At 38.7% G+C, this 19,280-nt stretch overlaps 1 protein-coding gene across 3 annotated transcripts in view; it reads left to right on the forward strand.

Moving 5' to 3' along the window:
* cdh13 (cadherin 13, H-cadherin (heart)) overlaps positions 1-19,280 on the forward strand; it is a 341,165-nt gene that overhangs the window by 285,992 nt on the left and 35,893 nt on the right. For all 3 annotated transcript variants that reach the window (XM_058751362.1, XM_058751363.1, XM_058751364.1), the window contains 2 exons: positions 3,159-3,341; positions 4,976-5,229. In XM_058751362.1, coding sequence (XP_058607345.1) covers positions 3,159-3,341; positions 4,976-5,229 — 437 coding nt within the window. The remainder of the gene's footprint in view (positions 1-3,158; positions 3,342-4,975; positions 5,230-19,280) is intronic.

Genomic DNA, 19,280 nt, shown 5'->3' on the forward strand with positions numbered 1-19,280 from the left:
AAGACATTGATTAACAGGTTCAGGTGTGTTTGATTAGAGTTGGATCTAAACTCTGAAGAAAGGAAAATCTCCATAAGCAGGATTAAAGTTCTTGGCTGAGCAATATGCTTAATTAAATTCATTACACAATTCATTAGTCCACATATATTTTCTCTGGTTAAGAAAGTTTTGCAGTGCAATGTATTGACTTTAACATAATTCTTTAATTATCAGTCCATTATTTTAAATATTTACATAAGACCTGAAACCAACCTACTAGCGACGCAAGCTTGATTTCATATATTGCAGAGTTCCAAATTGTCAGACTGCCAATAATAGTGTTTCAACTTAGCATTGCCATGGTGCTAAAGCAGATATTAGCATAACTTAAAAGTATTTTAAAACTGTTAGTTTTGCACTTACAACCTCTCTTTAAAGGAATAGTCCAACCAAAAATAAAAATATTCACTGTTTACTCACTCTCATGTCATTCAGTCTTCTATGGAACACAAACGAAGATATTTTGAAGAATGTTTCAGTGAACAAAAGTAAGTTTTACAATGACATGAGGGTGAATAAATGATTACAGAATTTTCATATTTTCCATATTTAGATCCATTCTTCAGACCTTCCCTCAAAAAATAAAAATCTGGATGGCCCTTTTTTATTTTATTTACGTTGTTACTGTAAATTTTGAGTAAAAAGGGGCCGTCAGACGTAGAACATCTCAGTTTATCACTCTGAGAGGCTGTGAAGTGAAAGCATGTGCTTAAGGTTACCTGTGGCATTAAAAGGTAGCTGTGTTGTCTTCCACAGTCATATAAGGAGAGACTCTTCACATGCCTCTCGCTCTCTGAAGACCTCTGGAGTGCTTTCACCTCGAATGCGTTCCCAGTTTAGCTGAAGCAAAGTGTTAGTTTCTAGAATCTCGTTAAGCTGTGAAAACAGCGCACAGCTTTTTTTCTCACATTCTTAGTATTAGATGTGCAATTTGAGACGTGTAAGTCAGGCAGAGTTTCTTGAAAGGTCATGAATGTTGATTTGATTCCACGAACAGATGTTGAGACGAAGGGGGAGTTACAGTATCAGGTGTGAATTTTCTGAGCTATTTGTTACTAAAGCAGTAGCACAGCTCAAAACGAATCTCCAATGATGCCTTCACACTGCGCTGCATTACTGATAATGAATGGCATGCCAAATAATCCCAGTCATTCATTGCTTCCAGGTCTCACCACATCGTTGCCTCTGTAGAAAGTGATTTATCTTTCTCTGGCCACACGCTCTCTTCCCTCCTCATTTCCCTGTGTTCTGGTGCTAGGAGGCTTTGACTAGGCAACATCAACCTCACACAAACCCACCCTGTTCCCTCAGTTTTGGGGTATAGCCTCGGGGATGATAACTTCTCTGTTTGTCACACTGCTGGTTGCTTTGTGAACTCAGAGGGATTGGGGTCTTATCAGTGGTGTGACAGGGCCAGGGTATCAGCAGCCAACAAAGATTGAATACATCCATCTGACCGCTTCACTGCCCCAGATGATTAAATGAAATACGACTGGTCACCGTTGTGAAGATGCACAGCGTGAAGCTGTGTGGACATATTCACGTCCCTCAGTAAACATTTGTGATAACCTTTGTTTAATTGTTTATTCCACACATGATAAAATCTTGGTTGATAGCAGGAGAGTATCTCCCGCCGCTGTGATTTTGACACACCTGATACACCTGCAGGGCTCACTGTAGACACAAGGCTCTCATTGGAGCTGAAGTAATATGTAAGTGATGTAATCGCTTCGTGGCCTTCAGCAGACAGGTAGAATCTCATCTCCTTCGAGACACCCACAGGTTTTAAGGACACGGTGAGCTGGGTTTGTGTTTCAGAAATGAAAAAAACGAAATGGAGATCTATTTTCAAGAAGGGATGAAGCGTGGCTTATATGTAAGGCTGACTCCAGGAGTTTTTTTTTTTCTTCTCTCTCTTGTAAGGAACAAAATCACCGGGTTCTTTCTTTATATTATTAAAGAAGATATTCTTATTGGGAGATGGGCCTTAGAAATGAAAAATCTGTATTTTCAGGTGTGATAAAATGTCTTAGGCTAGAATCACCACCTGCATCCACTGCCTGATGTGTCTACAGCAGATTGTGGTAGCAGAACATTTTCACACCTAATGTGAAAAAGTGAAAATCTAAGTGTGAATGTTGTCAACGTATATGTGCCTTCATGACATTAAGGATTTTTTTTACTGTTAATATTGGATGGTTCATTACTGTGGCTCAAAAGCAATAAGCATTAATTTAGAGAGAAGGCTTAGTGGCAGTACTTCAGTTCTACGGGGGTTTAAACTGCTTTGCTTCGCTTTCTAAACTTCTTTAATTCATCCAGTCACCCAGATCCAGCAGCACCCTCTTCAGGACGCTGATGACCTTTGCATCTGTCGCCCTATACCCTCCCCACTGGACACCTCTTATAAAGGGAGGCATAGGGGGGCTGCTCACTTCACAAACCACTAAACAGAAATGATAGCAGAGCTGATGGGACCAAAGCTCATCTGGCCTTTCTAGGAACACTTCATCTCCCCAAACAGGCCTCTGACATTGGTTGGATTGAGCAAGGACTATGGAGATTTGCAGCACTCTGAATGGAGTGGCTTTCCTCCAGTGACAAAACAGAACAAGAGCTGTTTCATATAGGCTTAGCTTAAGCCTTATCTTTGACAGAGGGACAGAAAGAAGGGTGGGAGGGAGGTGGATGCAAGACAGAGATTCTGCATGTACAAAACAAGGAAGGAAGGACTAAACAGGAATTGAATTGATGCAGCTGTAGGTAGATCAGCACTTCTTTCATTACTCAAGGTGGTACGCGGTTAGCTGAAAACAATAGGCACCTGTCCCACTGGTTGTGTTAATCTCTGTAAACATAAGAGCCACAATTGTCAAGATCTAGTCAAAGCATTCATTTCCAGTTAAATGAATTAATTTCTACAACCAGCAACTCCTCCACTGTTCATTATGTCTTATTATTTGAAGAGACTGGAAAGAGAATTATTGATGTTGATTACAGACTGCAAATTCATGTCAATTTACATGTGATATGATGAATTCTAAAGTGTTGCTGTAATGTGATTTCTTGGTTTTCAAACATTGGGAAATGTTTAACAGATCAAACAACCTGTTCTGTAGTTCCAGGCATCAGTGAATGAGGGATCAACTGGGGTGGTAGTGAACCTGACGGTGGACGACAGAGACGACCCAGCCACCGGAGCCTGGAGAGCCATCTACTCCATCATCAATGGAGATCCAAACCAGAACTTTGAGATACAGACCAACCTGGACAACAATGAAGGGATGCTGTCAGTGGTAAAGGTATGCAATGTATTTTTCAGATACTTGATTGCCTTGTGAAGGCACATTAAGATCACTTTATGGGGCTTGAACCTATAAAGTTTAGGTTACCAGTTGAGATCTTAACCATATATACAAATTAATAACTAAGTGTTTAAAGGTACAATAGGTGATTGTCTTCAGAAACATTTTTTGTTATGCTGGTTGAAAGTCTCTTCACATCCCGATAGCAATCATTAAGTTAAGTGGTCTAAATGTATTTATATGTATTTATATATTCTGTGGAAGGCATAGGACCAAGAAATGTTCATCCAATCAAAATGTTTGGTCCGAACATTATGAGAGGCTTGCCTATCTGCCTGTCAACATATGTATTTGCATACCTCTGTGCACCCTGGTCGCGCAAACAGGATACGTCATCAGCGCGTTCACGTATGCTATGCAAACAGAGTGAGAATGGCAGGCAAACATCAACAACCTGATCTTCCTTCCTGGTATTGCATATGACACATGATGTATTGTAGTAATGTTGTCTCTGGTCATCTGGTCTGTGTGCATTCAAGCGTTCAGGAGGTGTGGCTTTGGACAGCGTTTTGCAGGGAGGGTGGGACGTGCGCTTTTAGTGCTATCAGGCTAAAGTTAGCATTTTCCAAGATGTCCTACTGCACCTTTAAGGATCTCGATTGGTAACTAAAATTTTAAAGGTTCAAGCACAAAAAGGGGAACTTCATGAGCCGCTAATATAGGCTTTGCAAGCAAGCTAATTAACTGCAGAGGTAAAGTGGCAGTTTTAGGGCAGGGATGTCCAATCTGTCTCCTAAAGCAGAGGTGTCCAGTACTGCTCCTGGAGGACCACTGTCCTGTAGAGCAAAGGTCTTCAACCCTGCTCCTAGCGACCAACAGTCATGCAGGGTTCAGCTCCAACCCTAATCAAACACACATGAAAAAGCTAATTAAACTTTTCATTATCACTTGAAGGATACATAGGCAAGTGTGCTGAAGCAGGTTGGAAATATACTTTGCAGGACAGTGGGTCCACAGGAGCAGGGATGAAGACCTCTGCTGTAGAGTTTAGCTCCAACTCCAATTAAACACACCTAAATCATCTAATTAAGGTCTTACTAGGCATACTAGAATCTTCCAGGCAGGTGGGTTGAGACAAGTTTGAGCTAAACTCTGTAGAACAGTGCTCTCCACGACCGAGTTTGGACACCCCTGTCCTAAAGGGTCTGCTTTCTGTAGAGCATGGGTGTCCAAACCTGCTCCTGGAAAGGCCAACATCCTGTAGAGTTTAGCTCCAAATTTTCTTCACACTTTTCTGGAAGTGTCTAGTAATCATGGGGACCTTGATTAGCTGGTTCTGTTGTGTTTAATGGTTGCCATTAAACTCAGGATAGTGCCCAACCCAAATAAATCACACCTGAACCAGACGTTTAAGGTCTTCATGATTACTAGAAACCTCCAGACAGGTATCTTAGAGCTAAACTCTACAGGAAAGCAGCCCTCCAGGAGGAGGGTTGGATGCCCCTACTCTTTTTCCTGTTGTAAAAATGTTGGTTTTGCCAAGATAGTAATTGAAAAATAAGAGTTGTTTGTTTGGTATTTCGTTAGTTAATTGCTCTTATATAATTCCTTTCACATGTTGTCTTTCTCAGCCTCTGGACTATGAAAGTTCAATGTTTCACACACTGCTGATAAAAGTGGAGAATGAAGACCCTCTGGTTCCTGACGTTGTGTATGGCCCCAGCTCTACAGCGACAGTTTACATTACAGTTATGGATGTGAATGAAGGACCGGTGTTCTTCCCAGATCCTCTGGTTGTCATCAAGAGAGAAAATATTCCCGTAGGGAGCTTTGTGGCCATGCTGAACGCTACTGACCCGGACTACCTACAAACGCAGAGCATAAGGTTGGTGCAGTATGACTATGACTATGGTCGTCAATCTTTGTTCCTCCAAGTCCACGCTTTGGTCATATAATGCTGCATAGACTATTGGGTAGTTGTCAACTATGATATGTCTCAAAAGGCTGTGTCGAGGGAGCATCACTGGCACAAAGGGGAAGCTCACCTTTCTGATTTATATTATTACAAATGGGACGAAGTGCACCATTTCCAGAGCCAATAATGCTTATGTTCTGTTTACATTGCTTCTGCGCTAGACATGGGAGGGATAACTTTTACAAACTCTGAAGCAAATGTCACATACAGTATCTCACAGAAGTGAGTACACCCCTCACTTTTTTGTAAATATTTTATTATATCTTTTCATGTGACAACACTGAAGAAATTACACTTTGCTACAATGTAAATTAGTGAGTTTACAGCTTGTATAACAGTGTAAATTTGCTGACCCCTCAGAATAACTCAACTCACAGCCATTAATGTCTAAACCACTGGCCACAAAAGTGAGTACACCCCTAAGTAAAAATGTCCAAATTGGCCCCAAAGTGTCAATATTTTGTGTGACCACCATTATTTTCCAGCACTGCCTTAACCCTCTTGGGCATGGAGTTCACCAGAGCTTCACAGGTTGCCACTGGAGTCCTCTTCCACTCCTCCATGATGACATCACGGAGCTGGTGGATGTTAGAGACCTTGCGCTCCTCCACTTTCCGTTTGAGGATGCCCCACAGATGCTCAATAGGGTTTAGGTCTGGAGACATGCTTTGCCAGTCCATCACCTTTACCCTCAGCTTATTTAGCAAGGCAGTAGTCGTCTTGGAGGTGTGTTTGGGGTCGTTATCATGTTGGCTGCTTCAGTATGTCACAGTACATGTTGGCATTCATGGTTCCCTCAATGAACTGTAGCTCCCCAGTGCCGGCAACACTCATGCAGCCCCAGACCATGACACTCCCACCACCATGCTTGACTGTAGGCAAGACACACTTGTCTTTGTACTCCTCACCTGGTTGCCGCCACACACGCTTGACACCATCTGAACCAAATACGTTTATCTTGGTCTCATCAGACCACAGGACATGGTTCCAGTAATCCATGTCCTTAGTCTGCTTGTCTTCAGCAAACTGTTTGTGGGCTTTCTTGTGCATCATCTTTAGAAGAGGTTTCCTTCTGTGACGACAGCTATGCAGACCAATCTGATGCAGTGTGCAGCGTATGGTCTGAGCACTGACAGGCTGACCCCCCACTCCTTCAACCTCTGCAGCAATGCTGGCAGCACTCATACATCTATTTCCCAAACACAACCTCTGGATATGACGCTGAGCACATGCACTCAACTTCTTTGGTCGACCATGGCGAGGCCTGTTCTGAGTGGAACCTGTCCTGTTAAACCACTGTATGGTCTTGGCCACCGTGCTGCAGCTCAGTTTCAGGGTCTCGCTAGTTTGCTGAAATTCAACCGGAGGAAGTCACAAGCAGAGAACTTTATCTTTACTTTTAAAGATTAAATTAACCAGTTTCCAGCAAAATTATGGAGATAGTTTGGTTACTTGCACTGAGTTGAGTTTGACAGGTACTCTCCAACTTCGTTTCCTTTCCTGGTGGGGAAACCTCAGGGACTGCTAATGTCGTCGTTGCGTGATGTCACTGGGGGAAGCCCTCCTGTGAGTGGTTGGTTTCCTGGTGACGCAAGAGTGGCAACGCTTTGAAGTTCTTTAGAGTTCTTACAGCTTCGGTTGGTTCTGATAGCTTCTTCAGTAAGAAGTTTTTATGGAGTGGTTGAGTTTGAATGATCAGCTTGATGGTAAGTCTGCGAGCGCTTCGCAGCGCGATTAGGGAGAGAAGCCAAAGTTTTCCAAGCAGCGAGCAAGCTACGAGCCTTTGTGTCAGGAGTTTTTACGGGCTGAATTCTGTCCACCCACTAGAGGCTTCTTCCAATCAAATTGTCCCTGTAGGGCGGAGCCCTGCCCTGTACCGTTTCTCTTTTGGCACAAAAGTTAATTTAATCTGTGATCTTCCATGTGGGGAATGCCTCTGGAGTTTTAATAACTTCTTATAAAAGTATTATCATCATTCGTATGATGCTCAAAATTGACATATAATTCACACTGAATTGTTTCTAAGAATGCAAGCTTTAATATGATACTAAACAATGGTTATCTGCTTAAAAGGGGAAAAGTTATAAAGGCAAAGATTACAATAAAACACATCACGCATAAATGGCATATTGCTCCAATACTTTAAATTATTTTAAATGATTGTCCTTTTGAGAAATCTTCATGCAAGTTTGAGTTTCTTTGTCCATTGAAGAAAAGTTACGACGCAGGAGAGCAGGAAGCGAGTCATGAGAGAGTCATGGGACACGTTGTATAGATCCTGATGTCCTGAGGGCGTCAGTTAATTTAATCATGTCCGTGGCGTTACTATAGTTCCATACATTTCCTGATCACGAGGTTCTTCCTGATACAAAGAGATCTTTGTTGTTTTCCTTGATTGAGTTAATCATTGTCACCATTCTGAGTAGAGAAGAAAACTCTGACAGGAAACCACTATAGAATAGTGACGTCATGTGATAGCATGATTAGTTTTTTAGTCCTTGTGATGAATTTTGGGGGGAAGAATCTTTAGATTCTTCTTGACTGAGTTGATTCGATGGCTCAATATCTCACATGGTGACCTGTTTCACCGTACAGAGATCCTACACACACCTGCTCCCCATTCACACCTGAGACCTTGTAATACTAACGAGTCACATGACACCGGGGAGAGAAAATGGCTAATTTGGACATTTTCACTTAGGGGTGTATTCACTTTTGTGGCCAGCGGTTTAGACATTAATGGCTGTGTGTTGAGTTATTTTGAGGGGAAAGCAAATTTACACTGTTATACAAGCTGTACACAGGGGCGTAAATTCTATACAAAATAATCTAACAGTAGGGGGGGACAATAAACATAAAATTTCTCAAGAGCAATTTTTGAAGGGGACACAAATAATACAGCCAAAATTGTACTTATAAGGATAGCTATGCGTACACAGCATGTGTACATAGCATGGACTGTGTTTAAATATGAGTTCGGTTCATATGGTTCACCACGCGGTCATATTATAATTATTATTTTGCGTCATCCATAGTATTTTAGGTTTCGTCTGAAACCGAGTACGTCTCTTTAGATATTCAACCGCATTAAACCCACTGATCTGCCACTTAACATCATATTGAGCAAAACCCAACACATAAGTAGGTCTACAATATTAGCATAATATCAGTTCACACACAGGCTTATCGCCGTGTTAGTTGTAGTGGGTGACAAGCTACGGTATTAAAGGGATAGTTCACCCAAAAATGAAAATTCTGTCATCATTTACTCACCCTCAAGTAGTTCCAAACCTGTACGAATGTCTTTGTTCTGCTGAACACAAAGAAAGATATTCTGAAGAATGTGGGAAACAGAGCAGTTCTGGGGCACCATTGACTTCCATAGTATTTTTTTCCTACTATGGAAGTCAATGGTGCCCCAAAACAGCCTGGTTACAAACTTTCTTCAAAATATCTTCCTTTGTGTTCGGCAGAACAAAGAAATTCATACAGGTTTGGAACTACTTGAGGGTGAGTAAATGATGACAGAATTTTCATTTTTGGGTGAACTATCCCTTTAAGCTTGTTAACCTTATAATCGCTCATAGAAAAAGCATTGGATATCATAATTTTTTTGTCATGACTAATTTATTAATGATCCAGCATCATCTGTATTAAAGAGAAAGAATCATTTCACCCGATGTTTAAAGAGAATAAAATAGCCTTGACAGCCTAAGTTACTTACACATAACTAACTGTTACTGAGGAACTTGCTCTCTCCCTCCGGACTCATGTGTGTGTGTGTGTGTGTGTATCGGTAAAAGAGGAAAGCAGGCAGTGGACCAAACCACTGTGAGGCAAGGGAGGGGGGAATCAAAACATTTCTGAACTTAAAACGTTTTTTTGCATTTATTTTGTTTTACTACTCGCACAATTATTTTGAGTATATGTCCATTATATTATTTTGAATGCACGGAGTCACTTGTAATGATATTTTTAGGGGGGACAACCCCCCCCCCAGGATTTACGCCTATGGCTGTACACTCACTACTTTACATTGATGCAAAGTGCCATTTCTTCAGTGTTGTCACATGAAAAGATATAAAAAAATATTTACAAAAATGTGAGGGGTGTACTGACTCCTGTGAGATACTGTACATAGTTTACACATACACATACATTCTCATTGGATTCTGACAGGGTAGATTGCGATGACAGCACAAACTAACCAAAGCCTTGGACGAGCAGGATAGCATGACCCCTGTCACTTAGACATCTCAATGTGGTTATTCTTGTCTTACCGTTCTTAGTCCTGCTTCCAGTATATTTGCTGCGTTCTCAGAGTTTGACCATCTGTGCAGACATTCATCTTGCTGCCCAACGACATAATTGACCAAGTTCTTGGAGTCATTACCTTTAAAATGATTCTTAGAGACTTCTGACAGACCATTACTTTAATGTAGCTTTTAACTTTCCTTGAAGCCTCATTACCTTTATCAATAAGGTAATGCAAAAAGCAAAAATACAAAAATATTTGCATTTATGTGTTTGATGCATCCTCTTATGTTGATGGTTTTATCCAAAGTGATTTGCATTGCATTCAAGCTGCACATTTACAGTTTTTTCAGTTCTTTATCTCCCTGGGAATCAAACCCAGGACCTTGGTGCTTATAGCTCCATAAATGTTTGAGCTACAGGAAAGTTAATGTTTTAAAATCAAAAAGCAGCTGTGTGCGCTTGAGCACATTTTCTCACACTCTTCCTCTATTCCTCCTTTGTTCATTCCCTCAACCTTCTTAGCTGTAGATGTGGTGTGTACACATTTGCATTTGTTATGTGATCTCAGTGTAAGCTGTGCCACGCTTGTTCAGATCAGGAGAATTTAAACAGGCTCCTGTGATTCGTCGTGTCCGCTGAGCGTGTATGAAACTCACAGTATGAAACTTGGTGCGCCGCTGTGATCATGTGCTCTGCCATTATTACCGCTACATCCTGCTAGTTAGAGTGAGCCCTCCTCATCACAAACCATATGAGCTCTCTCCCTTCTCTTTCTCATTCTGTCCTCTCTTCATTCTTCATCTCTTCTATATCTGTCCTCTCACTGCCTGCCTCACCTCTTTTGATCTCCTTTTGCCAGTAAAAGGCTCTTTGAAGTACCATAGCTTTCACCTGAGGCTATAAGTGGCAGAACTGAGTAAGAAAAAAGAACAAGCTGCAGCAAAATGAAAAGGAAGGACAGAGGGAAAGCTTGAGAGAAGCTATCTGTCTGTCTGTCTTTCTGTCTGTCTGTCTATCAATCAGTCGGTCAGCCTGTCTGCCTCTATCTGTCTGTCTGTGTATCTGTCTGTCTCTCTCTTGTTTTTCTATCTAGTGTTCTAGTATCTATCATCTTTTTCTCTGTTTATCTGTCTGTCTGTCTGTCTGTCTGTCTGTCTGTCTGTCTGTCTGTCTGTCTGTCTGTCTGTCTGTCTGTCTGTCTATCTATCTATCTATCTATCTATCTATCTATCTATCTATCTATCTATCTATCTATCTATCTATTGTTCTGTCATTCTATCGTTCTGTCAGTCAGCCGGCCTGTCTGTATATCTGTCACTCTGTCTTGTCTGTCTGTCTGTCTGTCTATCTGTCAGTCAGTCGGCCTGTCTGTCTGTCTGTCTGTCTGTCTGTCTATATCTATCTATCTATCTATCTATCTATCTGTCTGTCTATCTATCTATCTGTCTGTCTATCTATCTATCTATCTATCTATCTATCTATCTATCTATCTATCTATCTATCTATCTATCTATCTATCTATCTATCTATCTATCTATCTATCTATCTATCTATCTAATCTATCATCGTTCTATCGTTCTTTCATTCTGTAAGTTCTGTAAGTCAGTCGGCCTGTCTGTCTGTATGTCAATCGCTCTGTCTGTCTGTCTGTCTGTCTGTCTGTCTGTCTGTCTGTCTGTCTATCTATCTATCTATCGTTCTAGCATTCTGTCAGTCAGTCTGCCTGTCTGTCTGTCTGTCTGTCTATCTATCTGTCTCTTGTTCTGCTTATCGTTTTGTCATTTTATCTATTGTTCTATCCATCTCTTTTTCACTCATTATCATTTTCACTTTTTTTCTGTACTTATGGCCCACATTCCCTTTAAAACAGTTCTGATATGGCATGAATTTCTTTTAAGGCTTATATTAGCAGAAGCTGCCCCAAAGATTGCCCCCTAGCAAGGGCAAAGAGTACAAAAGAAAGTGAAAGCCCATTGATCTGTTTTTCTACCTGTGTCCCATGGTACTTCTTAAGGACTGCATTGTAAAAGATATGCAGTCAGGCGTCCTTGATAAAAGACAAACATTAAAATAGCTGCAGAATTAGTAGACTTATCAAGAGCTACAGATTGTGGAATTGTAATTGCGAGCAACAAGAGTATTATAACCATTATAGACCTTTGATTTGAAGCCTGGATAAATACTATCAAAAGATCAAGTTAAATAAAAACTTTTGTATTTGTTTCTATAGTTTTAGTTTATATTCTACAAACATAGGTTGTGGTTCTGGTTCTATGAGGAAAAAAAACACCCATTGTTAGGTCTTGTTTGATGTCTGATTCTATTCCTTTTAATGCATCCTCTAATTTAGTTTGAATATTCTATGTTTTCTTTTGAACTGACAGAAATGACATCGATTTTTCCATACAGACATATTGTTCTCTATCATAAAAAGCTTGTACAGGAACCATAATGCATAAGAGTGCTTTTCACATCCTGCCAGTTTTATATTTCTATTGATAAAAGATAAAAGGAAAATGGTCTAGAGGGATTTATTTATTAGAGTTTGTTTGTTTGCCGTTTATCGATTCAATCATTTTGGTGAATTACAGGAAATTTCCAGATCTAAGAATGGTCTGATTGTTTAGGATCTAACAGCAGTCCATATATTTAGCTTGATACTTTTGTGAAATAAAACCTGGCACACTTCAGGATCATTATGCTTTTCAGTGGCTCTTTGTTGCAGACATGTTTGGAGCTCTTATTTGAGCTCAAATCAGTCTTTATCAGACGTTCCTCTGAGTGCTCCTCTGAGTGAGTAATTCAGAGGAGCATGTCAGGCAATGTTAAGATTTTGGGGTCTCTGATGTGTTTGCTCAAAGGTTTTTAGAGTTTTCTTCCATCGCCACCCCTTTATTTAGCTCTGTCAGGGTTGTCAGGATAAGGTGAGCTGTGCATCAATGCTAGCCTGAGGGAAATCACAAACACAGACTCTATCAGAATTATGGGAAGGCTCGTTGGGTGCAAGCTCCCTCACCGCCACAGGTCGTTAGGAGTGATGCTGAGGAGACGACTGTGAAATACACTGGGTAGAATTTGTAAAATAGATTAAATTCTATTTGTATTAGCTTATGTTGACAAAGTTTTTGTTGTTGAAACAGTGGTTGCTTTTGCAAATACTACCACCAAGGTTTGGTATTATACACAATGTTCATTTTTCACTTTTAACTATATAACCTTCACTAATACTTCTAACAATATCAGTGACTGTTGTAAGTTTTTGTGTCATATTTTTATAACACCAAAAGATACTACACTTCAGTCAGTCATTGTTATTTCTGGAAATATTAGTAGTTTGTTGAGGGTGCAATTGACGGTGCAAACTTGCAAACCTTTTAATCTACCCATTACAATTTAATCTTTTTGCATGATTTTTCCATCTGTTCCATAGCAATCAATGCATAGTTATAGTATTCCTGACCAAATCAAAGAGGATCTTTAATGAGTGCAGTCATATTTTAGTGTCTGTATGGAATATTATAATAGCAGGTCTTGGGTAACGGTTGTTCCCCTGCAGATTACCATCCACATCCAAAATATAGCACTTTCCCCTGGATCAGTGCATAAATCCCAGTCCAACTCTGCTTCAAAGCTGTCTTTGAGTTGATCTTGCTCCAAAAAAAAAAAGTTTCAGAAAAGCCCTGTATACATAATTCTGAGTTTGTTCCTCCCTTTGGCTGTGCTGCAGTTTAAAACTCTGAGAAAAGGAGGATAAAGACACTGAAAAGACAGCTGGAGCCTGTTTGTGTAGGGAATTTCTCCCATCTCTTTATATACCGCATAGTCAAGATCAAGACACCTCATTCCTGAAGACACGTATTATTTACATATTCTACAGCTACTAGGAATTTGCCACATTGTGCTAGATATTAGATATCTTTCTAATTAAAAAATAGATCGAATATAAAAATGTACTATTTACTCTTTTTAAACACACAAGTTAAAAGTTTTAGAACACTCACTTTTTCAGTTTTTATGTGAAATTTATTAATAATTCAGATTACTTTGAAATTAAATCACATCAAGGGGAAAAAATAAAAAGAACAAAACAGAACCAAAAAAAAAAATGTTGTAGATTAAAAAAAAAAAATGATTAATGGAATCTTTATGTAAAACAAATATAAATAAATTCGAAATGCATAAAACCAAGCCCCTCTCTTCTAGAATATCCTTTTTCATTCTGAAATACATCACATTATGGGTTGTGAACAGCATTTCATGTTAACACTAACTCATTGTGTATTCATTTATTAAAAAGAAAAATGTTCTTTAAATGTACTGCAGCTGAATTTATTCAAGGTCTTTTGTATGATTTTATGAGAAATGGTTTCAACGCATGTTAAATGATGATTCACAATTCATTTTACGCAGCATAACAATTCCTCATCTGACTGTAATATCAAATATCTATTCACATTTTATAGCAGATTTGAGTGGTAATATTGTATTGGTGCTCATTTATTTCTCCATATGCGTGTTAGAGTGTTCGTAAGATAAAAAGCATGTTAATGGATGTATCTTTGTCAGCAGTGAAAGCTGTTAAGTGATGCCATTGCTTTGGACACAGCTGCAGTCTGTGCAGACGCGGTATCATCTGTGCCGTTTTAGTGAAACACTCTCACACCTGCACTACCACGCTTGATATTTAACAAATGTTCGTTTGTATATCACAGCCAATATGCTGGATGATATTTAAAGTGACTTTGTATGTTTGTTTAGTGATGTTAAGATGGTCCTGACATTGCTGTTCACTCCTCAGTGCAGGCTGGGATAGTGACATTTAATGAGATGCAGAACATGTATTTCTCTCCTCTCACCCCTTTGCTCTGATGACCTACGGGATGTGACTGAGCTACTTCCTCCTTCGTGGGATCTGCTTCTGTTGCACCATTCTCTCATTAGTTGTATTGGAACTGCAGTACTCAGCAAGTACTGAAGGATGACAGGCCATGTCTAGATGACAGGACAGTTTTCTTCTCATTAGAGCGGAGGATCTCAACCTTTGTATCTCCAAGGTTGCCTAATGTCAGAGGTCCTCTGTACAGGCGATTATATTCCAAAGTAGAAGTTTTAACTAAAATAAGTTAATTTTGTTAGTGCATGTTTTTTAATAAGACATTCACTGTAACTTAAACTCACTTGCTTTGCTCAGCTGGCCTAAAACTTATTAAAGGAAACCAGGTAATAAAACTAAATTTGCAAATATGCTTTAGATCCGCTGACATTTGTTGGCAGGACAATTGACAAATTTGTCAATTTAGGTTCTGTGCTACCAACAAATGTTAATGAGAACTCAACAGTACACGTAAATGTTGATTTACTCCAGATATGTCATTTTTTATGTAGAACTATACCTTCGTATTTAGAGGTTTTGACATTTTTAATATGGCATAAATGAGTTTAAATGGTTTTAAGACATCTTGCTCTCCCAGCTTGTGTAAATATAATTGGGTTTTGTATGGTATTGCAATGACACATAATCCATTTAGATGCAAAATGTTTTTGTAATTGCACTTGACTTTGGTTGTTCCTATAGTGCATTATGTGGGTGCTGTGGGTTTGTATATGTTTATGTCTCTTTGTGTATATGTGGGCGAACCGTTAATTAATCACCAGTGTTAAATGAACTCTTTTGTAGAGTTAAGTTTAAGTTGCTGTAATTTGTACGCGATGATTAATCACCAGTAATTGTATGTGTGTGCACTGTTTATCTGGAGGTCCCTCTTCCTCTATTCAACAATGCAATACTATAGTATGGCTGTCTGTTTTAATTAACGACAACTCTGTTGCCTTCACATCTCTGGAAACTCAGAGGACCACAGCGACCCCTTATTCTACCGAGTTCCTGAACTTAAAGATTGTCTTAAAAATAAATAAAACAAGTAAGCAGCATTCAGAATAATCTCTTGTGAGCTGCACTGAGAGTTTGGTGACAGCGGAGGAGGGAAGAGTTTGGGCTGGTTCACGTCAGGTCTCGCTTACTCTGCAGTGCCTGCTCAAAAGAATAACTGCACTCAGAAAAACTGAATTAATTGTGATAAATATAAAGACGCTTGGCCTCTGTGACTCCTTTCTTTATGGGAGTAACCATTTCTCACACAGAAACAAGATACGGTTGGTTTTCCTCATTAGTTCCACAGTGTCAGATATAATTCCAAGCTAGTTTCTTGTCTTATTTCCTTGCACGGGGCAGTGAAGTGAGGGCCTCATGATTTTTTTTACATTTTATTGAATGCTGATATGTCAAATAATTCAGATTTAATATTGACAAAGTATAGAATTTGAACAGTCAGACTAGTTTTGATATTTGACCTCTGTTTTACAATAGAAGGTTGTTGGTAAGAGATAGTACTTTCTTTACTGATTCCTCTTTTTATTGATTTTTTTTCCCAAAATAATTGGTAAAAATAATATTAATAAACTTTATTAAACGTCATGTTACTTTGTTTTTCTTTTCTTTTTCTTTTTTTTTTTGAAAACAATAAAAACAGGAATATTTGATTTTAAAAATGTATCATTTAAAATATTATAATATTTTATTTTTTTTACTTTTGAAACTATTTTAATATGTGATTGCAATGCCGAATTTTCAGTCTTCAGTATTCCATGATTCTTCAGAAATCATTCTAATATGCTATTAGACTAATAATATTTATTAATATTATTATTATTATTATTTTTGTGTGTGTGTGTGGAAACCACAATTTATTTTTTTTCTAGAATTCTCTGATGAATAGAAAAAAAACAGCATTTATTTAAAATATAAATCTTTTTTAACATGTCTTTACTGTTACTTATAAACAAGTTAATGCATCCTTTGCTGAATAAGTGTTTCAAAAAATCGCACTAGCCCTATGCTTTTGAATGGTGGTATACATACAGTATGTCTGGCACAGAATAGAGTGCACATTTAAAGTTCTTTCAGCCAATAGAACTACTTTGGTGTCTGAGGGCAATAGGAATCTTTGAAGGGAAAGAAACTTGCACAACTCTGATTGTATGCTGCAGGAAACCATTTTGGCTCATTTTCATGCAAATTCATAAAATATAGGCTTGTCCTACGGAAATAGACAGACTGCAACAAAACTGTGTCTGATCTCTATTTCCTCTTGACATTAATAATGAGTAACGTGGTATTAGTCTAGGAAACAGTTGTGAGAGACAGCCATTATGCGGTTAAATAATTAAAACTATCCAAAAGGTGCCAACAGGAAAGACTGTGAGTGGCAAGGCCTCTCTGAAGCATGGATAAATTGGTTTCCTCTGACTTAATTACAGGGTTATGATTTTCAACCGATGCAAAGAGCTGCTTTTTGTGCCTTATTATGATAATAAATTAGATTTTATGTATTGCATTGCTGAGGCATGATAATTTATGGAAATGAAGCTGAGGTAGTGCTTCCTGTTACCTCGGTTATGCAGTTTAGTTCTCATGCAGTGAGCTCTTAAAAAAGTGTGAAAGAGATAGGGGATGGATCTGGGAGTGTGTGTGGTGTGTCCGTACGCTTGACTGCTGATACCACACAAAGAGCTTTGATGATTCTCACAGTCTTTGCTTAAGCTTACAGTAATCAAGTGAACGTTTGTCTGAACACATGCTCCTCAATCCTCAGTGGCTGAATAAACTTTGCACAGCTTGGCACATCTTTGCTTATGGGAGTCTCAGTTGGAAACAGCATTGTTCTAAGAGGTCCTAGTATCACGTCTTGTCCAGCTAAGTTGCCTCCCTCTAACCAGGGGGTCCTTAAGCAGGTTCCAGATGGTACATAGACCTACACGCTCAGGAAAAAAAGTACAGAACTGTCACTGGGGCAGTAACTTTTCAAAAGCTGGTATTATGTACTTTTAAAATATTAATATGTATATTTAAGGTACTAGTATGTACCATTTAGGGGAAATAAGGGACGAGAATGTACCTTTTAGCTTTTGTACCTTAAGGTGCCACCCTGTGACACTTTTTCTGAGTGTATAAAATGGAAATTATTATTCAACTTTTATTATTCAGGGGTTTTTCCTTCATTTTTCACCATAATGTCTGTTCTTTATGCTCTATATAAAGTATTGTAACAATGCAATTGCTAACATGATATAACAATAATTTTACAGCATTTATTAACTTTGGTTAATGGTGTTAATTTCCATATACACTGCTTTCTGCATCACTGAGCCAGTAGGTGGCGACAAACTCAATGATTGAGTCCTTGAGTCATTTGTTCTACCAATTTGTTCAGAACAATTATTCATTTAGGAATAAAACAAGTGTCTTTATCAGTCGGTCTGGGAATCATTAAAAAAATTGATTCTTTAAAAACTCAGAATCATTAATGTGCGACATTACATGATTGAATCTTTGAATCGTTCCCTCAAGCAGTTTGTTCGAAACACAGATTCATTCGAGAACACCATTACTACGTATGTGTTTCTTGAAGACGACAACATTTTTTTGCTGTGGCTTTGCTTGAAACTATACTTTTTTTTTGGAAAGAGTAGAAATAACTGGCAATATTATAACCAATAAATTTATATTGCATGTAAAACAGATAAAGACATTAGTATTGCTTGAATATATTTTAATTTATATTAGTTAACATAACATTAAAAAATTAGTTATCTAAATACAAGAATATGTATAATTATTGTTATATAATTTGTCATCACAAGAATAATTACATTTAAAAGTATATTAAAATAGAAAAATGTTAAAACATTTAAACTGTAATAATATTTTGTAATATTAATGTTTTAACTGTATTTTTGATCAAATAAATACAGCCTTGGTGAGCATAAGAGACTGCTTTTAAAAACATTTTAAAAAGTAAATAAAATATAAAAGTATATATGCAAGTATTTGGTAATATAAATGTAGTTTATACTTTAAAATATAAGTAGCTTGAAACTTGACAAGCTGCCTTTTCAAAGTTAATTCCCCAACCCTGGAGAAAGTGTGTGTGTGTGTGTGTGTGTGCGCACTGAACCTGTGAAGGCTGTCAGAGGGTTAAGCAACAGAGTGAGATGAATGGACGGCGAGCAACAATCTGAACTTTAACGAGGAGTTAATGGACAGGCTGGCAGAGCGGACTGCACCCACAGAAGGGGTCTGATTCCCTCTGAGTCTGACCATGGCTGATTGATGGGCCGTCTCCCCCTGTTTATATTTTCCTGCCTCCCTGTCACATTTATTTCCTTTGTACAGCTCTTTCTGCCAATATGAAACCGAAATATCTGCAGGGGTGACAACAGCAATTTGTCCTAGACATGAGAGCGGAGGGAGAGTTTATGGCACAGCTGTTTTTCATCAACCTCTGCATCTTTGCGCACTGATCTGGGGTCCAGCGGATGCACATGTGGGAGTTGAGTTCAGTTTAGCCAGTGTGGATAAATCCCACAGAGAGATGAACTTAGAACGGGAATGATGCTGCGTTTGGGAAAGGCGACTTTCTTTGTCTTTCTCCCTCTATTTTTATTGTATCTTCACTCAGAAAGAGATGTCCAGTTCCAAACCACGCTGCTATTGCATTTCAAAGGCTAAAAGTAATATCCTAATGGGTGCATCCATCCTATTTTACAAACACAGGACGGTCAGCATTAGTGTAAGTGTGCCACTTCATCCCTGCAGATGTATGTTTGCTGATAAAGAGGACTTTATTTTTGGGCTATAGCATGAA

Source organism: Onychostoma macrolepis, chromosome 18, assembly GCF_012432095.1.
Source record: "Onychostoma macrolepis isolate SWU-2019 chromosome 18, ASM1243209v1, whole genome shotgun sequence".
NCBI lineage: Eukaryota > Metazoa > Chordata > Actinopteri > Cypriniformes > Cyprinidae > Onychostoma > Onychostoma macrolepis.